Genomic DNA, 25,038 nt, shown 5'->3' on the forward strand with positions numbered 1-25,038 from the left:
TTGCCTGCTCCTTGTCTTGTTTCTTCAGCCTGAGCACTCTGGCTCAGGCTGAAGATTAGGATGGTCAAGGGTTATGTTGTGTTTTTTTCTTTTTGGGTCATAATAAGGACTTCAGGCACTATATCCTGAGCCCTCTTAACTTTTTTTTTTCCTTTTGGTTTTTTGAGACAGGGTTTCTCTGTGTAGCCTTGGCTGTCCTGGACTCGCTTTGTAGACCAGACTGGCCTCGAACTCACAGCAATACACCTGCCTCTGCTTCTGGAGTGCTTGGATTAAAGGTGTGCGCCACCATGCCTGGCTTACCTTCTTAACTTTTTGAGACCAGGTCTCACTAAGTTGCCTAGGTGAGCCTTGAACTTAGGCTCATGCTTCCTGAGTGTCTGGGATGACAGGCCTGCGGCACCAGGCTGCACTCCTTTAGTTTTCCCAGCTGTGACTTGGCTGGGGACCAAAGGACAGTGTTTGCTCAACTCTCGGATCACAGGCTAGCCAGAAAGTTGGGATCCTGTCTATCTCCCATTCTCCCCCTCCGGGGTCTGGAAGGTTGGGGTGAAGTTTGAACTGGTGTTTTTGCTGACTGTGTAGCAGCCTGACTCCTAGAGGTTGAAATCACAGTGTCAGGCCAACCTGGGCCAGATAGCAAGATCAAGTCTTAAAAAAAAAAAAAAGGTACCGGGTGTGGTAGTGCATGCCTATTTTAGTCTAGGCTCTGTATGTGTTTGAGGCCAGTCTGTTCTACATAGTGAGTTCCAGGCAAACTAGGGTTATAGAGTGAGAGATTATCTTAATACAAAACAACCGAACAAGCAACCCGCCCACAAAATCTTAAAAGAGAGAGAAAAAAGTAAAAAACCAAAACCCACTCTGTAAGAAGCTGGGGTTGCCATGTGCCAGGGACCGAGCGGGTGTGTGGAAGTGCACCAGCAGGCGGAGGCTCCCAGAGAGTGGTGGTAGTGGCACCATTCTGTATTGCCCTTCTGACTCTTCCAAGCTGGGTTATGGCTCAAGTGGGTTTATGGGGGAGGAAGGTGAGCCTTAGCAAGTGTAGGTGCTAGGAACCTGCAGGACCCCTCTTTATGTGAGACCCAGTTGGGAGCATTGAGCAGCATTGCTGGGAACAACATTGCTGGGGCCACTGTCACCTGACTTTTCCATGCTCGTTTCTGATTCCCAGAGGCCACATTTGTGGTGAGTGTGGCTTTGGGGGGGGGGGGGTGTATCCCTGGGCCTCTGAGCACCTCCTCAGAGGTTAATGTCAGCCTGTGTGGTGTGTGGACCAGCCCTCAGATGGGGGCTTGGAGTTGAGGATTTAGGGTGTGTGTGTGTGTGTGTGTGTGTGTGTGTGTGTGTGGCCTGTGAGCACCAGAGGATTATTTTGCCTGCATCTTGCAGTAGGGGTGTTGGCATTAGAGATGCCACCATGCGTAGGTTTCTGGGGAGTCAAGCCCAGGTGTTTCTACTGTAGGCCCATGGGTGCCGTGGGGCGAGTAAAGGATGGTGGTGCTGCCTTTCTGTGGGCTCAGGGGACAGAGCTCAGGTCATCAGGCTTCGGTTGTCACTGCATTTACCCACTGAGTCATCTCACTTGCCCTGCTTTTAAGTTTATTTTTAATTTCTAAAAATGTGTCTGTGTATGAGTGCAATGCTTAGGGAGGCCAGAAGAGGGCAGAGGGTGCTCCGGAACTGGAACTACAGGCTGGCGTGAGTACTGGAAATTGAATGTAGGTCCTCTGCAAGAGGGGAAAACACTGTGACCCCTGAGTCTTCTTTTACTCCCCCCCCTTTGTTTTTGAGATAGGGTCTTTGTATGCAGCCCTGGCTGTCCTGGAACTTGCTAAACAGGCCTTGAATGTGCAGAGCTCTTCCTGCCTCTGTCTGAGTGCTGAGGCTGGCCTTGAACTTCTGATCTTCCTGCCTCTACCAGCTGATCACAGGCCTCATTTCCTCTCCACGACATTGGCAGTATTGGCTCAAAGTTAATGTTGAAAACCTGGTTGACTCCATAAGGGTCTTAGGCGTAGGCCTTGTTGGCAGATAGCGTGTGGGAAGGCTGCCTCTAAGCTTACCTTTCTCTCCAGAAGGAGCGTGACCATGGAGGATTTCGGAGAGAACACCACAGTCCTGTCCACCCTGAGGTCTCTGAACAACTTCATTTCTCAGCGAGTAGAGGGAGGATCAGGCCTAGATGTGTCCACCTCTGCGTCAGGGTCCCTACAGCTGCAGTATGAGCAGAACATGCAGGTGAGTGGCCTGCCGGGTGGGTCTCCAGTATACACTTGGCCGGCGCGCGGCCCACTCAAGCTCTGTGTAGTGAGATTGGGTCTGTGTGAGCTCCGCCTGAAGGCCAGATACATGTCCTGATGGCACTTGAGCAGGACCTGGAGACCAGGGCCTATCCTGAGCATGCTGGGTAGAGGCTGCCTTGCTTGCCCCTGGAGACTGAACTCGGGGTCTCACACTTGGAGACACAGACTTTACTAACGGAGTCATCTCTAGGGCACTTGCTCTATCATCTGTCTGTCTGTCTGTCTGTCTGTCTATCTATCTATCTATCTATCTATCTATCTATCTGTGTATCATCTATATATCTTATTTATTTGTTTATTTTTTCTATCTATCTATGTATCATCTATATATCTTATTTATTTGTTTATTTTTTTAATCTATCTATCTATTTATCATCTATATATCTTTTTTATTTGTTTATTTTTTGAGACAGGGTCTCACTATGTAGTCCTGGCTGTTCTGGAACTCACTATGCAGACCAGGGTGGCCTCGAACACACCAAGTTCTGCCTGTCTCTGCACACAAAAGCCTTTGTGTTCCGCCTGCCCCCCCCCCCCCCCCCAGTCCCCCAGAGGGTGACTTTTGCTGGCAGAAGTTAACTGTAATTTGGAGTCCTATTTTACTCCATCCTAATCCCTGGCACTGCTCCTGTGAAGACAACCACAGCTCCTGAATGCCTCAGCCGCAGGCGTGGTTAGGGCTTCTGGGCCGAAGGAGAGCCTTGATGTTTTTGCTTGTCTGGCCCTGTCAGCACACCAGGCTGCTCCTGGGCTTCCTTGCTTACCTTTCTCTCCTGCCCTCCCTCTGCTCTGGCCAGAGCTGTTCTGTATTGAGCTGGGAGCTTCCTTTGTTCTGGGAGCTCTGTGATGCTCATTTACCGCCCAGTGAAGTGGACAGTGTTTGTGAGCTTTGGTTTGTTGACTGAATCGCTGTTTGTCACAGCACTAGCCTGCACTCAGCTTTTTGGTGGCAAGCATTGTCATCTTGAGAGTAGGTCTTTTGGGTATTAAATCATCCCCCTCCTCTCCCCCTTTCTCTGTAGCACTGGGTATTGAACCCACAAGCTTTCTACTGCTGAGCTACAGCTTTATTTTATTGAAAAATTTTTTTAGATTTGTTTTATTTTATGTGAGTTAGTGATTTGCCTGCATGTATATATATATCCCATGCCTGGATCCTCTCTGATAACACAAATGTCCCTACATCCTCAGCTTTAAGCCTTTTTCTTCTGAAGATGCTGCCAACAGGTGGTAGATGAGTCTGATCACTAGAAAAATGAGAAGATGGCAGGTCAGAGCTGGTCCAGGGCATCTGGAGATGAAGAAGGCTGAATGTGTGCTTGCCAAGCCTCTTTATTTGTTTTAGATTTATTATTATTAGTTCTTTTGCTTTGGTTATTTGAGATAAGGTTCTCTGTGTAGTCTTTGCTGACTTACTCTGTAGACCAGGCTGGCCTCCCCCTCTGCCTTCCTGGTGCTGGGATTAAAGATGTGTACCACCACTGCCCACCTCTCCTCTTCCTGCCCTTGTTTTGGCTGGCAGCATTTGCCATGCACTCTGGCCCACTGCGTGCACGCGAGTGTTATGGAGGGGTTCCAGCAGAAGGAAGATGTGGGTCAGGGTGTCTGAGGTCCTAGGTGTCGTGTGACGCTCCTTCCCTAGGCTGGCTGTGTCCTCTGCAGGAGCTCCAGCTTGCTGAGGCACAGGACTGGAGCTGGGCATGGGATACTTGGGGGATGGAGGCAGGGCTGCTGTGAGTTTGAGGCCAGCCAGGCTACATAGCAAGACCTTGCCACTAAAACAGAGCCCTGGGGCAGGAAGGGACTTCACACCTCCTGTCAGCAGGTGGGAGTGGAGGTGAGATGGGGTGGGAAGGGGCTTCACACCTCCTGCCAGCAGGTGGGAGTGGAGGTGAGGTGAGATAGAACAAAGACACTGTGGCCTAAGGACATGGGTGGAGTGCTGGCTGTGTAAACATAAGGACCTGAGGTCACATCTCCAGCTCCCAAGTAAACATCCAGTAGGTGATGTGTCTGTAAGCACATTGCTTAGAGGGGGCAGCAGGTAGAGACAGGAGGGTCTTGGGAGCTCATTGGCCAGCCACCCTAGAGGAACGGATGAGCTCTGGGTTTAGTGAATGACCCTAAGGTAGAAGTGATCCAGGAAAATGCCCAAAGTTGACCTCTGACCTCCAGGCATACTCATATATGCCCATCCACATGAACACATATACACACCACACATGCATACATACCCCACATGCACAGGTGGAGGCATGTGGGAGGCTTGGCCTCAGCATAGGCAGTCTTGATAGTTCTGTGGTGTGTGTCGTCCATAGCCGAGTCCCTGGCTTCTACCCACTAGTGTCAGCTGCATACACACCTCTAATGCCTTGTGGCAGTTGGAATGCCTCTAGAGTCTAGACAGTCACAAATGTTCCCTGGGACAGTGTTGCCCTCTGTGGGGAGCTACTGTCCGAGTCTGTGGGTATGAGTTTAAAGTGCATGTGTCTAGATGAAATGTTGGTTCAATATGTGGAGGAATGCCTTGAGTGAATGTAGCAGTTGTCAATAAAGTGCTGTTTAGCCAATCAGCTGAGCAGAAGGACAGGAAGTGGAAGGCGAGGCTTCCAAGAGGGGAGAGCTGGAGTGAGAGAGTTGACAGTTTGGAGTTGGGGGTGGAAGCTGGGAGGAGAGAGTTGACAGTTGGTGGAGAGAAGCCGCCCAAGGAGGATCAGATCGGCAAGTGATGGGGATATATGTAAGTTATGAGGACATAGGATTAGAGTAGTTTATTTTAGTTTACTAGTAAATTAGTAGTAGTTTAGATTCTGCCTGGCATAGTGCTTGCAGCTTTAAAATACACCACAGTCTCATTGTATCTGTTATTGGCTTCTTAGGCCATACAGATAGTTGCAACAAATTGGCGCCCAATGTGGGGCTCGAACTCATGACCCTGAGATTAAGAGTCCCATGTTCTACCGACTGAGCAATTATCTGTATGCCAGGCATATGGCCTTTTTCTTTTTCGTGGGTAATGAGGATCTGAACTTAGGTATTCACACTCGTGGTGTCTTAGTTATTTTTTCCTGTTGCCATAATGAAATTCCCTGACAAAAGCAACGTAAGGAAGAAGAAAGGGTTTATTTTGTTGAAGGTCAAGGGTGGAGAAGTCAAGGCAGCAGGAGCTTGGAGCAAGCTGGTCACATCACATCCACATCAGGAAACAGAGCGATGAACTCATGCTGCTGTTCAGCTCTTTTTCCACTTAGTGCGGGATCCCACATAGGAAGTGGTGCTGCCCGCAGTGGGCAGATCTTCCTGCCTCAGCTCAGGCTGACCCTCTGCAGACATGCTCAGAGGCCCATCTCCAGGTCTCAGATCCTGTCTGGTTGACAGTTAGTTACCTCCTTGTATGCAGCAAGAACTTTCCGACTGACCCTAGAGCCTCTTCCTTTGTAATCTTGCTACCTCCCGCTCATTTCCAAATAGGAGTTCAGGCTTAGGACAGTGCCTTGCTAGGACAGTGTGCTCAGAGTTCAGACATTTTCCTTCCCGCCCTCCTTCCCTCCCTCCCTTCCTTCCTTCCTTCTTTTTTTTTTTTTTTTTTTTTTTTTTTTTGGTTTTGCAAGATAGGGTTTCTCTAGGTAGCCTTGGCTGTCTTGGACTCTCTTTCTAGATCAGGCTGGCCTCGAACTCACAGCGATTCGCCTGCCTCTGTCTCCCGAGTGCTGGGATTAAAGGCGTGTGCCACCACGCCCGGCCCCTTCCTTCTTTTTTGAGGCAGGATCTTGCTATGCAGCAGTCTTCTTTCCTCAGCCTTTTGAGTGCTGGCCTTGGAGGTTGTCAGTTTGCCTTGTTTGCTGTGACCACTGAGCCTTCTCTTTTCTCTTTGGGTACCAACTGCTCAGCTGGAAGAAAGAGCAGAGCAGATCCGTTCGAAGTCCTACCTCATCCAGGTGGAGCGGGAGAAGATGCAGATGGAGCTGAGCCACAAGAGGGCTCGAGTGGAGCTGGAAAGAGCGGCCAGCACCAGTGCCAGGAACTACGAGGTGGGTCCAGTCAGCCCCAGGAGGCAAAGGGCTATGTGCCATCATTTGTCGACTATCATAGGATCCAGATGGTGGGGTCAGAGGCACCAGGGCATTCCTCTGTGGTCACCTGATGCTAGCAGGTTGGAGAAGGGTGGCTTGATTTGGAGACGTTTTTCAGAGGGGGCTCTTTGCTGTGTCTTTGCTGTGATCCTATAGTGTGGGCAGACCTGCCTTCGACTGGCCTTTGTTTACACTTCTTTCCAGAAGAATTGCAGTGTAGAGCTGGAAGAAATACTGGGTGCTGGGGTAGGGTTGGGGGATAGGCTCAGGAAGTTGCAGGCTTGCAGAGTTTTGGGGGCTATGTTGGGTCTTTCCAGAGCCTCATGAAAGTGCCCCTGTAATGGGGGTGGGCAACTGGGCAGTGCAGCCCCATGACTTGGAGATGTACAGTACAAGAAACTAATTTACTATTTGTGTGTGTGTTGGTGTGGGTGCGCATGCATGTAAAGGCTATAGGGAAACCTTGCTGTCATCCTTAGGAATGTCACCCATCTCCTTTGGGACAAGGTCTCTTCTAGGCTATTGGCTAGTGAGCCTGAGAGACCCTCCTTTCTCTGCCTCCCCACAGCTAAGATTAAATACATGTATCATTGTACTCTTGACTCCCCCCCTCCCCCACTGTGTAACAGCCCCAGTTATCCTAGACTCACTTTGTAGACCAGGCTGGCCTCAGACTCACAGAGATCCACCTGCCTCTGCCTCCCGAGTGCTGGGATTAAAGGCATGCGCCACCACGCCTGTCATACTCGATTTTTTAAAAAGATTAATTTATTGATTATGTATACAGTATTCTGCCTGCATGTACACCTGCACACCAGAAGAGGGTACCAGATCTCATTATAGATGGCTGTGAGCCACTATGTGGTTGCTGGAATTAAACTCAGGACCTTTGGAAGAGCAGCCAGTACTTTTAACCTCTGAGACATCTCCCCAGCCCTTATACTCTTGACTTTATATGTGGGTTTTGGGGATGAAACTGAAGTCCTCAGGCTTCCTAAGCAAGCGTTAGCGGCTGAGCCATACTCCTAGCCCCTGCCTCAGTTTTACTACTGGCTTTGCTGGGGCCTTCTAGGATTCTGATCAGTATATAAGTGCCACCATGACCCTGTAATGGCCACCTGCTCTATTCTTCTTTGATGGGCCCATCACAGTTTTTCTTGTGCTGGTGGGAATGGCTGGCATCTTCCTTGGTGTGCTGCTGGTTGGGTTAATATAAGTCTGGCATGTGTGGCCCTAGTTGATTGTGGCTCACAGTTCTAGGGTGCACAGTCCATCATGGTGGAAGCCATGGCAGCAGGAGCATGAGGTGTTTGCTCACATCACATCCATGATCAGGACACAGACAGAGGTAGATGCTGATGCTGGGCTTTTTTTTGTCTTGTTTTGTTTTTTGAGACAGGGTTTCTCTGTGTAGCCTTGGCTGTCCTAGACTCATTTTGTAGACCAGGCTGGCCTTGAACTCACAGTGGTCCGCCTGTCTCTGCCTCCCAAGTGCTGGAATTAAAGGTGTGTGCCACCATACCTGGTGTCTCTCTCTCTTTTTTAAAATTAGTCTGAGAACCCAGACTGGGATCAGGCTGCCTGTTTCAGGGTCGTGCCTCATGTAGACCCTCTGTGGAAACATCTTCATAGACATCCCTGTGTCTTCTAGGCCAAGTTGACAAGATTAACCTTAACAAGTAGATCTTTCCCTCCAGGGCCCTTGCACTTTGCTGGTGGCCCTCAAGGGCAGACCTGCCTGCTGCCATGGGTCTCCAGTGTGCAGCGCTGATTTGACCTCATGGGCACGGAAGACATTTAAGTGAGTGAGGGTCTCTCTTGGGGAGAAACAGGGTGCAGCAGTACTAGGCCTTCTGACTCTCAGCTCCCTTCTCAGAGGCCTGTCCTTCTTCGTCCTGCTCAGAGACACTCTAAGGGGTGGAGTGAGCCATGAGGCCTTCCAGTTGTCAGACTGTCCCTTGGCGTGTTGACATTTACAATGGCTTTTCTGGGACAACTTTTATTTAATGGTGGGTAGATAAAACAGGTCAGGTGTCTCTCCCACCTTGAGGTACTAGGGGGTGAGACGGAAGGTCTGAGGGCCTGTCTGATTCCCTTTCTGTAGTGGCTTGGCGGCATCAGGAGAGTGCTTCCTGGCTCTGGCAGCACTCTGATCTATCCCTCTTTCCCCTCCCTCTCTCACCCCCCCTACCCATTCCTCCTTCCCTCCCTGTCTCAGTCATAGAGCAGGCCTCTTGGACTTGCAGAAGGGTCTTCCTGCTTTTTAAAGGCTGCACTTGTAGTTGCTATTCTCTTGAGTCCTTTCAGGGTGTGTTCAGCCTTCCTTCTCTCTAGGGTCTGCAGCACTGTGTGTGTGCATTGGGCCTTTCTTGGCTAGTGGCTGCAGCCCTGTGTACATGCATTGAGCCTGCCTTGGATAGAGGCTGCAGCCCTGTGTGTGTGTATTTGAGCTGCCTTGGTTGGAGATGCACTGTTTTAGACACTGGTGACATCTGCTTCATTGAGTAGGACTGGCTGCTAAGTTCCTGGCGGATCTTAGTGGGAGCTGGGGTGGGTGGTTTCTGCTGAGGGTAGAGTGACCATTCTCAGCCTTGTCCTCCCCAGACTCAGCTAGAGAAGTCCAAGGCTGACATAAGCCTCATGTCCCTGTGGTGGGAGTCATGAGGTGTGTGACTGACCCTCAGAACTGTCTCCACCTCTCTGGGCCACACAGCTCTCCTGGAGATTAGTCTGGTGGCCCTGAAGGTGTGTGTGATGGACACCTGGGACAGTAATGGTCCTGCTTGCAGTCGGCTGTCCGTGTCCCTTCCTGGCTGTAGTCATCTTCTCCGTGGGGAGTCTCAGCGCATTTTAATGACAGCCTGAGCATGGCCAGACAAGATCTGCTGGCGCTGCAGAAGCTCAGCTTCATTCCAAGGTCAAGTCTGAATTGTAGATTTTCCATGCTTTATCTCCTCTTGCAAGGAGGGCGGCGGTGAGCAGACTGTGTGACGAGTGTGTAGTGTGCTCCATGCCAATTGCTTCTCAGAGCGGGAGTCACCGTGCTGCCGCACCAGGAGCCCTGGCACCTGGGTCTCTTGTCTGCTCCTGGCTCTGTCCTTTTGTGACAGGTAGGCCTGCCTGGCTCCTCTGTTACCACACTCCCAAACCAAGCCCTTCCTTGTCCACAGCGTGAGGTGGATCGCAACCAGGAGCTCCTGGCACGCATTCGACAACTCCAGGAGCGCGAGGCCGCAGCGGAAGAGAAGATGCGGGAGCAGCTGGAGCGCCACCGGCTGTGCAAGCAGAACCTGGATGCTGCCAGCCTGCAGCTTCGGGAACGCGAGGATGGCCTGGCTGCTGCCAGGGAGGTGAGCGCAGGCCCAGACCGGGGACCTAGACTCACCCTGGTACAGATGGCTGCCTTCAAAGAGAAGAAGAGTGAATGTACCCATGGTTCATCATGGTACAGCAAGACATCTTTTTATTTTTCCATCTGTTGGTGTGTGTGCATGCGCACATGTGGGTGGGTACATGTGTGTGCGTGCATATGCCTGTGGAGGCCAGAGACCAACCTTGGCTATTTTTCCTCAGGTGCCATTCAGCTTGCTTTTACTTTTATTTTACATTATACATAAGTGTATGGATATGTGCATATTTAATGCAGGTGTCCATGAAGACCAGAAGAGGGCATCAGATCCTCTGGAATGGGAATTAAAAAGCAGTTGTGAGCTGCTTGATGTGGGTACTTTGAATTTAACTTGGAGCCTCTGTACCACAGCACATGCACTTAACAGCCAAGCCATCTCTCCAGCATCCCTCCCTCCTCCCACATTGTATTTTGAGACAGGATCTCTCTCTGGCTTGAAACTCACCAATTAAGCTAGACTGGCAGGCCAGCGACCTATAGGATGTGCTTGTCTCTGTCACTCTAGTACTGGGATTACAAGCACTACTGCAGCAGCTTTTTACATGGGTCTAGAGGTTGGAACTCAGGCTCTTGTGCTTGCATGACAAACTCGCGGCTGACTAAGCAATCTCTGCAGCCTGCACCTTCATTTTAAATACATGTATCATGAGTGACTTCATTTTGGGGGTTGTAATCATAGTAAAAACACTGATTTTCCACTCAGCAGGGTCAAGGTTAATGAGTGTATTGAACGTAGGTGTTTTTTGTTGCATTTGAGGCAAGGTCTCACTTTGTTGTCCAGGCTGCCTTTGAACTGGACACCGTCTACCTGTCTCAGTCTCTGTGGCCTGGGATGGCGAGAGGGAGCTGACCCGTTTCTGACTTGGGTCTTTGTACATGTGGGTGTACATGTGAACTCGAGAGTTGGCCAGCCCATTGCTTTGGTGTCTCAATATCTTGTGGGACATGGCTTCCTGTGTGCACCCATCAGCTTCCCCAGTTGTTGCTTTGTTTGGGCAAACTAGGTGCAGGGTGACAGGCCTCTGTGACCCTCTGACTGCTGCTGTCACTCGATGGGCTGTGTTAACAGCCACTGTGACAGAGGTATTGATGGCACTGCTGTCTTGTCTGCCATGGGTAGGGAACATTTTGGAAGTCCTGTTTCCTTTTTTCCCCAGAAGATGTAAGTAGGCGCTTGTGGATTTGCATGTCTTTGATTACCAGTGAGTCCTCCGAGCATCAGAGACTGCCTTTGAAGAAGGCTGCAGGTGCAGCGCGGTCCAGGGAAGCTGGTGCTAGTGTGGTTTGGAGGTTGCCTGAGTGTGGGTGTGGAGAGATCCGGACCCCCACCCCCACCCCCAAGGCCTTCTGCCCTTCTTCTGTAGTGTTCAGGATCACAGGTGCCAGAAGGGAACAGCTGAGAGCTCCAGGGGCCAGGCGCGTGGCATCATTGGTATTCTGTCCCTGCACCTTCTCCACTTGATAGATCCTCGGAGCGGGCTGCGGGTTATTTTTGCCTCTGCAGCGCCGGGGAGCATGTTAAGGTTGTTGGCGCATCTGTCTTCCAAAGCAAGTCTTGGCAGGAGAGGAGCCGTGATCTGTTTCCAGATGAGTGAGCTCTGGCTTCACATGGGCACAGGCCTGGCCTGGGTCCTTGGCCCTTCTGTGGTAGAGGAGACCCTTGCATCCCCCTCAGGAAGGGGAGGGGAGGGTCTGTGGCCCCTCCTTAGGGAAGCTCTTAGATGTCACACAGTCCAAAATCATAAGCCCACCACTGCAGTTTTCAGTCGTGTGCCCCAATATATCACTGCCCAACCCCTGCCCTGCAGTTCTGCCATTCATCTGTTCATTTGCTGATTTGTACACTTCCCCCGTGATATTTGTCCTTCATGAGGGCAGGCCGTCCCTGTTAGCACCTAGTACCTGTGTCCATTACTGAATTCAGAGAGACCTCTAAAAGGTGGTATGCACTGTTAAATGATTTTTAAAACATTTTGTCTGTGTGTGTGTATTGCGTTTGTATGTGTGTGTTCCTGTAGACATGCATGTTGTATGCAGATGCACATGCATTGTGCATGTTTGGAGAGTTGCTGTTGAGGGTCTGTTTTAGTCAGTCTCCACCTTATTTTGTTCCATGGGCGGTTTGTCTCTTAATAGACCTTGAGTTGTCTTTTGGCTCGGTTGGCTGGCCAGCCAATTCCTGGGGTCTCTCTGTCTGCTCCCTTAGTGCTGGGATTACAGGTGTATGGTGCCACACCTAGTGTCTTAGTCAGGGTTTGTATTGCTGTGACAACACACTATGACCAAAGCAACTTGGGGAGGCAAGAGGTTTTTAGCTTAGTAGCTGTCCACTATGGAGACAAGTCAGGGCAAGAGCCTGGAGGCAAGGACTGAGGCTGTGGAGGAGTGCTGCTTACTGGCTTGCTCCACATAGCTTACTCAGCCTGCTTAATAGATAAGACCCAGGACTACCAAGCTTAAGGTGACACCACCCCAAGTGAGCTGGGCTGTCCCCTATCAATCACCAATCAAGAAAATGCCCGTGGACTTCCCCTCAGGTTTGCCTGGGGAAGTATTTTCCCACTTGGTGTTCTCTCGTGCAAATGACTGTATGTTTTGTAAAGTTGACAAAAACTAGCCAACACACTTAGCTTATTCCATGGGCTCTGGGGATCTGAACTCGGGTCCTCACGTTTGCGTAGTAAGCACTTTACTGAGTGAGCCTTTTCCCTAATTTCCTGATTGAAAAAAAAAAAAAAAGATTTTATTTTCTTATGTGAATGAGTGTTCTGCTTGCTTGTATCTAAGTATACTATACTCATACCTGATGCCACAGAGGCCAGATGAGAGTATCAGGTTTCCTGGGACTGGAGCTGTAGACACTTGTGGGCCACTGTGTAGTTCTTGGGAACTAAACCCAGGTCCTCAGGAAAGTAGACAGTGCCTTTACCTCCTGCACCAAATCTCTAGTCCCCTGATTTTTGCTTTTGTGTTTGAGATGGTCTCACTGTGTGGCCCAGGGTGTCCTCAGATGAACTGTTTAGTTCAAGCTCAGACTTGCATGTCTCCAGCCTTAGGCTCCCAGTGCTAGGACTGAAGGTGTGTGTGTGTGGACTCTTGTCTGGTTTGAACATGGCTTTTTAAATTTTATTTTAATTTTTTGTGCTTTATTCTTGCTAGCATATGTGATGTATGAACGAGTGTGTTTGTGGAGGTCGGTTGACATCTTTGGAGTTGGCGTCTCTTCCTCCTTACGTGAGTCCTTTCTGAGTGGCTGCTGTCCCACCAGCCCTGTGCTTGCTTGCTTGTTTTGTTTTGAGACAAGGATTAATGTAGTTCAGGCTGGCCTCAAACTAGCTATGTAGCCAAAGATAATGTTGAGAGAATTTTCTCCCTGGGGAAAGGCACCAAGCTATGCCTGCTCCTCCCCTTTTAAGATCCAAATGACAAACCAGAATTACTTGTGGGAAACAGTGAATTTGTTAGGTTTCCTTGTAGAGCATGGGTGACAGGGCACTGACAGGAATGTGGTGACCCCAGAGCAGCCACACTGTAAAGTCTGTACCCAGTGTGGATGCTGGCTTCCCCACAGCTGTGTAGCTGGGGTCTTCTTCCTTTAGTCCTTCCCAGCCTATGTACCCTAGCCCTGCCCAAGCCCCCGGGGCCCTGTGCAGTTAGTGCAGAACTGAGTACAAGTGGGTGGGAAGTGTGGCTGGAGTGCCTGGGTATTCCAGAGATCTCCAGCCGCCCTCTCCACCCCTCCTGTAACACACTGTCTGCTGTCACCAAGCCCAGCTGTGACAGCCAAAATCATGAACATAGCAGCTGTTTGCTTGGGAGAATAGTGTCATACCACAACCTTGACTTCTGCCCCTCCCGCCTCCACCCCTCCCGTGCGAGCATCACAGACACATACCATCACATTTTGTTTTTGAACACTTTCTCAATACCATCATAGTCTGAGTGTTGTGATAAGGCACAGGGCTGCTGTAATGTGGGGTTCCCCAAGCCCCAAGCCAGCCTCCCATAGAACATCCCCACTGATTGATCCTAGTGGCTTGTCATGCATAGAAGGACAAATGTAGCCTCTCTGTAGAGGGTGCCAACTTGAGAAAGCTGGTAGACCTCAATGCAGGGCCACCCAGCATCACTTACGGTCTTTTCTAGGCCCATTCTGGTGAGATTTTTCTGTAGTTGGCTTCAGGCCACTGTTTGCAAATGCTAATTCATGTAGCAGTTCTAAGTGGGCTGGCCTATCTGAGTGGCTGGGCCAGCATGCTCTTTCTAGGAAAATAGCTAGGGAGATCTGCTGGGGAGGCATGGGCAGAGCTAGAATTCTTTGTGTGGACAAGCAGTGATGTCAGATGTACTTTCAGTTTATCCTTGAGTTTCCTGATGAGGCCTACTGGCTTTGCTCTGAGACTGCACTTTTTCTAAGTATTACGGTTCCCCATTAGCTTGTGGCTCAGCTTGCTGGCTTGCTTCACTTCTCCCTATCCTGAGGAGCTTTTATAGCAGCAATTCTAGGCAGGAGCTCTACCACTGAGCCACACCCCAGCCCCTCACTGGGGGATTCTAGGCAGGAGCTCTACCACTGAGCCACACCCCAGCCCCTCACTGGGGGATTCTAGGCAGGTGCTCTACCACCGAGCCACACCCCAGCCCCTCACTGGGGGATTCTAGGCAGGTGCTCTACCACTGAGCCACACCCCAGCCCCTCACTGGGGGATTCTAGGCAGGAGCTCTACCACTGAGCCACACCCTAGTCCCTCACTGGGGGATTCTAGGCAGGGGCTCTACCACTGAGCCACACCCCAGCCCCTCACTGGGGGATTCTAGGCAGGTGCTCTACCACTGAGCCACACCCCAGCCCCTCACTGGGGGATTCTAGGCAGGAGCTCTACCACTGAGCCACACCCCAGCCCCTCACTGGGGGATTCTAGGCAGGTGCTCTACCACCGAGCCACACCCCAGCCCCTCACTGGGGGATTCTAGGCAGGTGCTCTACCACTGAGCCACACCCCAGCCCCTCACTGGGGGATTCTAGGCAGGAGCTCTACCACTGAGCCACACCCTAGTCCCTCACTGGGGGATTCTAGGCAGGGGCTCTACCACTGAGCCACACCCCAGCCCCTCACTGGGGGATTCTAGGCAGGTGCTCTACCACTGAGCCACACCCCAGCCCCTCACTGGGGGATTCTAGGCAGGAGCTCTACCACTGAGCCACACCTCAGTCCCTCACTGGGGGATTCTAGGCAGGGGCTCTACCACTGAGCTAGTCCCCCTGTAGCCCTCACCTCCCTAGGAGAGTTCAGCTAGTTATTTTACCATTTTACTACACCTTTATTCTCTTTTTTTTTCTTTTTTTGAGATTAAAAAAATTATTTTTAGTTGCATTTCTGTGTGTATGGATTGTGTGTGTGTCTGCATGTGGGTATAGGTGCCTATGGAGGCTGGAGGCCGGCAATATTGGAGTCCCCTGGAGCCGGTATCATAGGCCGCTGTGTCACCTGGTATGAGGGCTAGGATCTGAGTCCAGGCCTCTGGAAGACTAGTATGTGTTCGTAACCACTGGGCTGTATCTCTATTCCCAACTTTAATTTTTTAAAGACAAGATCTTACTATAAAGCCCTGGCTCGTCTTGGACTCAACATAAAGTCCGCCTGCTTCCGCTTTGACTTTGAACTTACTCTGTAGCCCTTACGGAGTTTCAGCTTTTATTGCACCTGCCCCAGCCTCCCAAGTAGCTGGCATAACAGGCCGTGCACCACCAGCTAAACTCTGAAACAAAGGTCTGATGACAGCCTGCGCCTCGGCCAGGGCCTTGCTGTCTTTCCATCCTGAGTTACATTCTGCTGGAATGTTGGCATGCAGGTGGTAAGGAGGCTTGCTGTGTGATGGCGGTCTGAGGTGTGGAGAAAGGTGTCCAGGGCACTGGGTGTGGTCCCCTATATGGAGGCTGATGGACTTCAGAGGGTCAGATGTGACTAGGACTAACTTCCCTAAAGGCTGTGACCCACATCTGTGTCAATGGTGAGGAGCACAAGGCAGGCCTTGAGCCAGGATGCTCCTGAGAGAGTGTGTTGGCTACCTGCCACATGCTCCCAGGAGAGTGGGCTCTGTTCTGTCCTGGGTAGCATATGGGAGGTGCCCTGCCCTTCCTTTCTCCTTGGTCTCTGTGTGTGGAAGATGCAGATGAGACCCCAGTGAGCAGCCAGGTTTTCCCACTTGCAGACAATTACTTCGCTGAAGGGGCGTGTCTCTGAACTACAGTTGAGTGCAATGGACCAGAAGGTACAGGTGAAGCGCCTGGAGTCTGAGAAGCAGGAGCTCAGGGAGCAGCTGGACCTACAGCAACGGTGAGAGCATGGCCAACCTTTGTGAGTCCCTGTCCATAGATTACACAAGGGACACACAGAGAGGCCTCTAGACTTGGGGAGTGGGCATCAGAATAAGGGGGTAACAACTTAGTTCTTTCCTTCCTGGGGTGACTTGCCGAAGAGGGACAAGCTAAGCTAGGTTTCAAGGGCATGGGTTTCTGGGCCGGGATGAGCTCTTTCAGGTCACAGAGGACACAGATATGTGGTGGCGAGTGGGTGGCAGCCAGGAGGTTTTGGATTCTTCCCTGAAGGTCTGGCCCTTACCTTAGGCAGGCATTGCCTGAGTAATGTTCTACCACTAGTGTGGGCGGGCCTGGGTGGCCTCTGACGCCTGTGGCAGCATCAGGGCTGGCAGACACTGTGGGTTGAGTGGTAGGCAGAGAACCAGGTAGTCCCTGGTCTCCCTTCTGACCCCATGAGACAGTGTCACAGTCTTAGAGCCTGTGCAGAGGCTGGCCCAGGACTTGGGGTCTCCCTGTATGAGGTGGGTGTTGTGCGCAAGTCGATGCTGGGGGCTCAAGTTGAGGAGCATTATGGACTGGCCTTGCATGGACTATACCTTTCTCTCACAGGAAATGGCAGGAGGCAAATCAGAAGATCCAGGAGTTGCAGGCCAGTCAAGAAGAGAGAGCTGACCAAGAGCAGAAGATTAAGGTAGGCACTTCCAGTCAGCCTGAAGCTTCCTGTACTAAGCAGGGGTGGGGCCAGCCCTCCTGTCACTCACAGGCCTTCTTGAGTGAAGATGTGCTCAGTAGCATGTAAGGATGCTTTTGGATGCCGGGCCTTGTGTGCTGACTGGTAGGGAGGCCACAGTGAGTGCTCCAGGGAAGCTGACACCTCAGTGACAAAGACCCACTAGAGCCCCACAGGAATAGTTATCATAGAGGACTATGCAGTGTAGGCTTAGAGAGGTGGGCACAGCACACCTGTGATCCTACACACCAGAGGCTGAGATGGGAGGACCCTAGTTTCAGAGCAACTTGTACTCCATCAAGTAGGTTCAGCAAGGTGGAAATCCTGTCTGCATTTGCATGGCCAGAGCATGGCTGAGCAGGTCCCTAAGTCAGGCCTGTCTGATTTAAGTTCAACCTCCTTACGCTAGTGGGTGTCGCTGGAGAGGTGATGCCTGAGCCATGGCTTCCTGTTGCCTTTAGGGTGATAGCTAGTCCCACGAAGGAGGCCTGTGCCAGTTGTCTCCCTGCTGTTCCTTCTCTCTCTCTCTCTCTCTCTCTCTCTCTCTCTCTCTCTCTCTCTCTCTCTCTCTCTCTGTGTCTGTGTGTGTGTGTGTGTCTGTGTGTGTGTGTGTGTTCAGTCCAAGGTGGTGCCTCTAGCTACTGGTTTGCCTTATTCTGTTTCTTTTTCTTTAGTTGCTTAAAGATTTATTTTTATTTATGTGTGCTTGGGTGTGGGTGTCTGCAGGTGGAGTTTAGGTACTGGGAACTAAATTTGAATCCTCTGGAAGAGCAGCAAATGCCCCTAGTTTCTTGTCCCTGCCTTCTTAGTCACCTTCTTCCTGGTTCTTGTCCTTCTTTCATTAGCTCTTGGTCTCTCTCTCTCTCTCTCTCTCTCTCTCTCTCTCTCTCTCTCCCTCCCCCCCCCCTCTCGGCTTAACTTCAATATTTCCTTGTGCATAGGGGTTGACCAGTTGGTCCTCTCCATCACTCTGTTCCCACTACTTGACTGTATCTATATGGAGCTAGAGTCCATGAGGGTGTCCTGGTTTTATATTCAGCCTGTTCAGTGACTTGTCATTATGTGCCAGTGCCACCTTATTGAGGCCTGGGGTGACAGGTGTAGTGCAGGGAAGTCTGTCACACAGCGGGAACAGATGCAACTGTTGCAGGTTCACTACTCAGACAGCAGAAGCGGTCCACAGGTAGCCAGAGGTGCCATGTACCCCTGTGGTTGGGGACCAGAGAGCTGGATGATGTGTGGCCAGGCATAGGCAGGAGGGACAGTGCCATGTGTGCTCTTGTGGGTGCTGCACGGCTGCTCTAGAGCACATGAGGCTGTATCTGAGCACAGAGCATGTTAGCCTGGAAGACATCCTAGACAGCCTGGGCTCCGGAGGCCACAGAGGTCCCGGGACAAGCTAGAAGACCTTTGTGGCTCCCATGGCATTGTTAAAAAGAAGAGATTCACCTAATTAAAATTTTGGTGTATATGTATCTATGTCTGTATGCGTACATGTATGTGAATGCAGGTACGTGCATGCAGGTGTCACAGAGAGGCCAGAGATGTCATGTCCCCTGGGCCTGGAGTTACAGTGTGAGTATGACATGGGTGCTGGAGGTTAGTGTTCTTCCTCAGGATGTTGTCCACTTTTTTCTTTTCCAGACAGGACCTTTCACTGAGACTCTCCTTTGCCCTCCTTCTGCCTAGGATTAAAAATGTATACTGCTGTTCTGGCTTGCTTTTTTAAAAAAATTATTTATTTATTTATTTATTTATTCATTCATTCATTCATTCATTCATTCGTGTATTCATTCATTCATTCAGGCAAGTCTTTCTATGAAGCCCTGGCTGTCTTGGGTACCAGCCTTGGTTACTGTGTAGACTAGGCTGGCCTTGAACTCACAGAGATTCTCCTGCCTCTGCCTCCCAAGTGCTGGGAATAAAGGCTTATGCCTTTAGAAGAAATGTGTGTGTGTGTATGGAGGGGGGCAGTGCGGGCTTGAGGGGACTTAGGGCCTTGTGCTTCATGCATGCCAGGTAGGTACTCCCTAGCTCCTGGCACCTCCGTCTGCATGCTCTTCTCTTAAACTGACCGCCCTTGTGCCTTCTCCAGATCACTGTGGGACTGGAGGCCCGTGTGTCCTTCAGACTAGCCTCCCTGTACAGAGGCTGCGTTTGCTCTGCCTCCCGGCTGCTCACTCTCCTTTCTCCTCTTTGCCTCTGACAGGACCTGGAGCAGAAGCTGTGTCTGCAGGAGCAGGATGCGGCTGTGGTAAAGAGCATGAAGTCTGAGTTGCTGCGGCTGCCTCGGGTGGAGCGTGAGCTGAAGAGGCTGCGCGAGGAGAACACTCATCTAAGGTGAGGCCAGTGCCCAGCCTGCTGCCCCTGGTTGGGAGTTGGCTGCCTGGGCTTGGTGTCCCTTGGGCTCAGCCTCGACACGTGTGGCTGTTGGTGTGACTGTTCTGGCTCTGTAGGGAGATGAAGGAAACCAACGGGCTGCTCACAGAGGAGTTGGAAGGTCTGCAAAGGAAGCTGGGCCGCCAGGAGAAGATGCAGGAAGCTCTGGTTGACCTGGAGTTGGAGAAGGAGGTGAGCAGTGGGCGAATAGTGTTTACGTACTAGGGTCTATGACTTCCCAGCCATGAGCTTTTGACTGGTTTTACAGTACCAGGTGAAGGTTCCCTGTTCTGCAGTGAGCATCATGTCCAACCAGAAAGCAGTTGTCCTAGTAACATACTTGCCGTTGTTGCACCCCTACTGTTGCACCTGTAGGCTCCTTTTGCTTGGCTGCTTGTTATTGTGCACACAGGCTCTAAAGCTGGGTAAGACTGTTGATGACAGTTCTTCCCTGGTGGTCTGGATAGCACTTTGCAGCACTCTGGGGACCAGGTAGCTAGCAGAGAGGAAGCTTCTAGCTCAGTTTTAGCTTGATTTCCCTCTTCTCCATAGTGTGTGCTGTCTTTAGCAACAGTGTCTTCCCATGTAATTCTGGTGGGCAACCAATAGCAGTGGCAATTTCCCTACATTGTTTTAGAGCCGCAGAGGCCTCGCTGACTTCTTTCCTTTTTGACACGTAGTCTCTCACTGAGCCTGGAGCTAGCTGATTCAGCTTAGGCTGGGTGGCCCCTGAGCTTCAGGGTTCTGTCTGTCTGTTCACCTTCAGGGTTGGATTTTACTTTATTTTAGTTTTTTGAGACAGGGTTCCTCTGTGTAGCCTTGGCTGTCCTCAACTCACTTTGTAGACCAGTCTGGCCTCGAACTCACAGAGATCCACCTGCCTCTGCCTCCCCAAGTGCTGGGATTACAGGCGTGCCCCCCACCCCCACCCCCACGCCTGGCAGCATTGGATTTTAGATGGTTGATCCTCTGCCAAGTTTCTGTTAAGTGAGTGCTGGGGAGTGACCTCAGCTTTCATGCTTCTGTGGTAAGCTGTTTGCTTGACTGAGCCATCTCCAGCTCTAAGGCAGCTGAGGGCCCTGTGCGTACTACAGAGTTCTCCGATACCCACCAGCGCTGCAGCTTCTGGCTGTTTGTGCTCTCCCAGACAGGCCTCTCTGGGAGGCTGGCTCTCGTAGGCGAAAAGACCTGGAACTCTTTTGTCCTTTCCTCTGGCATTCTGTCCAGAGAGCCATTCTTTTGGTCTTGAATGAGTAAGTTTATTAAGTACAGAGCAAACGAAAGTAAAAGAAAAACGCAGCAAGGAGCAGATAGAGAGAAGCAGCAGACAGCACAAAGCATCTAATTGGGTGCTTGCAGCATCCCACAGAGATGACTCGCAAGTCCTGCTGGGTCCCAGCGGAGAGTTTTGGGCAGAACATCCAGTAGTGAGGCTTCCGGCTTCACATTCCCACCACAGGCATTTTTATACCATGAATGAGCAATAATGAATAAATAATCTTTGCTGGATGATTTTCCTTTTAGCTATTCTCAAGGGCCAAGTGGCTTTTTATTTTTGTTTTTTTGAGAGTGTCTCTGTATAGTCCTGTGTGTCCTACTCTGTAGACCAGGCTGGCCTCAAATGCAGAGATCCGCCTGCCTCTGCTTCCTGAATGCTGGGATTAAAGGAGTGTGCCACCACTGCTAAGTGCCACGTTTTTAAAAATGTCATAGCAGCTTGTAGTTCACTTTGCTTCTTGTTGCAGGGGTCCAGCCTGGCCCAGAACGTTAACTAAGCTGGTTGAACTCTGAGACAAGGAAGGCCACCTTGGTTCTTGAGCCGACTTTCAACAAGTGCAAACAACACACGCCATTCACCAGTGTAACTTATATTACACCTAGATGTAATGTGTTTTGTTTGTTTTGTCCTTGACAGTTTTTGAGGTTTAGGGTGTAGAATCCCACAGCTTAGCTTCAAGTCCTATATGGAAGAGTGCTCGCTGCTAACCCTGGGTCAGTCCGTGCCCCATCTGTGCTGTGGAACGTGCTTAGGGCCTGGCCCTGTTATGGAAACATTGGCTGGCTGTAGGAAGTTAGTAGCTGAGCACCTGCCCCCCTAATTTTTTTTCATTTTTTGTTTGGGTATATGTGTATGTATGTGAGGTAGTGAGTACATGTGCCCCTGGATATGTGTACATGCCTGTATATATATGTGTGTATGCGTGTGTATATATTTGAGAAAGAGGGTACATGCCACAGTGTATGTGTGTATGTATGTATGTGAGAAAGAACGAGTGCATGTGCCACTGTGTATGTATGTGTGCTTGTGCATGTGTATGTGTATGTAGGTATGTGAAAAGAATGAATGAGTTACGTGCTACTTGTAGGTGTGTATGTGTGTGTATGTGTTTGTGTGTGGGTGTATGTATGTATGTATGAGAGAAGGTGAATGAGTACACGCGCCACAGTCTATGTGTGTATGTATGCATGGTGTATGTGTATGTACATGAAAAGAGTGAATGAGTGTACATGTCACAGTGATTGTGGATGTATGCATGCATGTGAGAAAGATCGAATGAGTGCATGTGCCATGTTGTATATGCGTATATATGTGTGCATGTATATGTATATGTATGTATGTGAAAAGAGTGAGTGCATATGCTATGCGTGTGGTGTGTGTGTGTGTGTGTGTGTGTGTGTATATGAAAAGAGTGAATGTCATAGTGTATGTATAGACTTTGTAGGACAACTTGTGAGAGTAAGTTTTCTCCTTTGCCCGATGTGCATTCTGGGGACCAGGTGTGGTGAGTTTCTTCACCGTATTGCTGGTATATTGCCAGTTCTAGGCATTTTTTTGTTTTGAGTCAGTGTCTTCACTGTATATTCCTGGCTGGCCTGGAACTTTCTGTGTAAACTAAGATGGCCTTGAACACTCAGAAGTCTGCTTGCCTTTGTCTCCAGAGTTTGGATTAAAGCCATGGGGCATGCCTGTGGGCCCAGAGCCTTGGGTGGACCCCAGGTAACAGCTGTGTGATGGGCCCCAAAGATCTGAAGTTCATGGTCATTTCAGCTCCAAGGGGCAGGGAGAGAGACTTTGATTTGTGGGTTCAAGCTGGTGTGAACACACAGCCGTAGTTGGCCCTGTCCACCCCTCATGGCTGGCTAGTCCCATCTAAGTTATTCTTTGTCTTGGCCTTCCATAGAGTCAGGGAGAACTTGGCTCTAGAATGGAGTTCATCCGCCTAGGGCTTAGCATTGTGAGTGAGGCTCCTGGAAGGTGGAGAGCTCAGTCCTTGAGGGTAAGGAGCAGTTTGCACCCAGCCCAGGCTCCTGCAGGCTGTGGCACCCTTCCCATGCCAGGGCTTTGCCTGGACTTGCACCATGGGGCAGGAGGGAGCAAGGCCTGTGCACCTTCATCTGCTGAAGTCGGCCAACCACCTGTGACCTCAGGCGGGACAGGGACTCCAGACCTCTGTCATTGTTTGCCTTCACATGACAGTTGCTGTGCACGAGAGACTGATGGGTGTACTTGTCTTTCTAGAAGCTGCTCGCAAAGCTGCAGAGCTGGGAGAAACTGGACCAGACCATGGGCTTGAGTCTCAGGTGGGTGTGCTGCTGCCATCTCCATGCCTGGCTGCTGGCTTCCAGTGCTGTCCTCGGTCTGTTGGCTCAGAGGCCTCAGGACAGGGCAGGCAGGCTCCTTCGTGTGCTGTGGCAGAGCTCTTGTTTAGGCTTAATGGCTGCATTGCCTGGGAGAGAGTTTGAGCCTCATGGTAAAGACTGTAGAGATCTGCATAGCCACAGAGTGGCCACAGCCACTGGCCTGCATGCTCACAGGACCCTGTACATATAAGGAAGTAACTGCTTTGGGGGATAATCACTTCTTCAAGGTGATAATAAACTTGGAGGGTGACCTGAGTTAAAACCCAACCACCCTGGAGAATTCATGTCCTACGGGGGCCTTGGAGCATCCCATGTGACTGATCTATGTCAGGCATGGTTTGAGAGAAGCAGAAGAGGCCACAGGGCAGAGCTGCTGGGCCCTGTGTGTTCAACACATCAAGGGCAGGGTGCTCCCTGTTGCTCTCCCATCTGTACACTGCTCTGTTCTGGGGTGCCATTCTGATGATCTGACCCATTCGTGGGTCAGTTTTGGGCTGCCTGCCAGCTGCCACCAACAGCTGTGAGCCCCTGAGTCTTGGTCTGATGTCACCCTTCATGGTGGCTATGCCTGTTCCAGGTCTCAGGGAAGCTGGGGCGGGGTACTGTTGGTTGGGATGGGCTGATGGAGCTTGGGAACAGGTCTGTGGGATTTAAACAGCCCTTTGTTTTAATAACTTCTGGCTTGCTGGCTGTCTTTCCTGCTGCTCTGAGAAACGAGGCCAGATGGAGACTGCCTGAGCTCAGCTGTCTTATAATCACACTGTCCCCTGCTGGCTCTGGAGTCGTCACCTTCCGATGGCAGCTCTGCCTTCCGTTTTGTCACTTGACTGTGCCTCTTCATTCCCTCTCCAACCCGTCTGCAGAGCCCTTCTTTCAGAGGCTGGCCCAGCAGGCCCAGTGTTGCATGCTTCCTCCTGTCCTCTGTGCTCGTTAGCTGCCCGCAAGGGTCCCTCCTACCCCTGGGGCTGCTCTGCCCAGACAAGACACCTCCGTGACTTCTTTCTTGTGACAGAGATCAGAGGCCGCTCATGCCCGGTTGGACCAGCCCTGTTGGAACACTGGCGTGCTGGTGGGCCTGCGTGTCTGCTCTCTGCCACATGGTACTTAGTGTCAATCAGGCCTGTGGAGCCATTGCCCTGGCTGGGGTAGCACAGGTCACAGTGGCCAGGTTGCAGCGTCAAGCTGCTCAGCGAGCCCTGTGACCTATTTCCCCAACTGATAGCCCTGTCAGGGGCTCTGCTGGTGAGGGCAAGCTGCTCCTTGGGTGCTGTCTAGCTGCCTGTGCCAAGCAGAGGAAGGAGTGGGTGCTTATGGTGCTCCAAGGGGGAGACCCTTCTTGGTAGCTGCATTACCCTGGACCCCCCTTCCCTTAACTGAGGAGGAGTGCAGGGCTTCTGTCAGCTGTGCTGTTGAGGCCCAGCAGGGTCATGTCTTAGGAAGTGTCTCGGCTGCTGACTGGCTTTTCTGGAAGGCAGAGAGTGCTGGCCTCTTGGTCCACAGTCCCCTTGGTCTTCTGGTAACTGCCGTGTGTGCACTGCTCTGGACTATTGAGGCTTCCTGGCACCTTGGATGCGCAGTGTCACCTGCTCACCTTCCCTGTGTGAAGCCCTGGGTTCCTTTCCCAGCAGCTGGTCCTCAAAAAGTGGATGGGGACTGAGATGGCTCAGTGGACGAAGCGCTTACCATGCAAGCCAGACCACCCTATGGTAGATCTCTGGAATGCAGGCAGAGGAGAACACCAACTCCACAGAGCTCTCCTCTGACTACATGGGTCATACATAGCATTTGAGTACTGAGACACGCACCTTACATACGCAATAGAAGTCAGAGAAGCTAAAAGAGAAAACAACATTAGCGTTTGGAGACAATTGATATTCTTTTTTTTTTTCTTAAAGATTTATCTATTTATTATGTATACAGTGCTTTGCCTGCATATAACATCTGCAGGCCAGAAGAGGGCATAAGATCTCATTGTTGATGGTTGTGAACCATCATGTGGTTTCTGGGAATTGAACTCAGGACGTTTGGAAGAGCAGGCAGTGCTCTTAACCTTTGAGCTACCTCTCCAGCCCCAAAAACTGATATTCTTGACTTCCTGCTCTGATGAGGATTTTGGATTTTCTGTGTTTTAAAAAATGTTTGTTTATTTATTGCATTTGTGCATGCATGTGTATCAC

The 25,038-nt window shown here is 50.9% G+C and overlaps 1 protein-coding gene across 7 annotated transcripts in view; it reads left to right on the top strand.

Annotated features, from left to right (window-relative positions):
* Positions 1 to 25,038, top strand: part of MAD1L1 (mitotic arrest deficient 1 like 1) — a 312,878-nt gene that overhangs the window by 4,256 nt on the left and 283,584 nt on the right. For 5 of the 7 annotated variants that reach the window (XM_084761271.1, XM_084761277.1, XM_084761273.1 and 2 more), the window contains 8 exons: positions 2,079 to 2,241; positions 6,197 to 6,337; positions 9,550 to 9,729; positions 16,002 to 16,126; positions 16,720 to 16,801; positions 19,050 to 19,180; positions 19,297 to 19,411; positions 22,740 to 22,801. In XM_084761271.1, the coding sequence (XP_084617397.1) occupies positions 2,079 to 2,241; positions 6,197 to 6,337; positions 9,550 to 9,729; positions 16,002 to 16,126; positions 16,720 to 16,801; positions 19,050 to 19,180; positions 19,297 to 19,411; positions 22,740 to 22,801 (999 nt within the window). The remainder of the gene's footprint in view (positions 1 to 2,078; positions 2,242 to 6,196; positions 6,338 to 9,549; positions 9,730 to 16,001; positions 16,127 to 16,719; positions 16,802 to 19,049; positions 19,181 to 19,296; positions 19,412 to 22,739; positions 22,802 to 25,038) is intronic. The other 2 variants (XM_084761276.1, XM_084761274.1) reach the window with 1 other exon arrangement.

This window comes from Acomys minous (assembly GCF_964271855.1).
Source record: "Acomys minous genome assembly, chromosome: 16".
In the NCBI taxonomy this organism is placed as follows: domain Eukaryota; kingdom Metazoa; phylum Chordata; class Mammalia; order Rodentia; family Muridae; genus Acomys; species Acomys minous.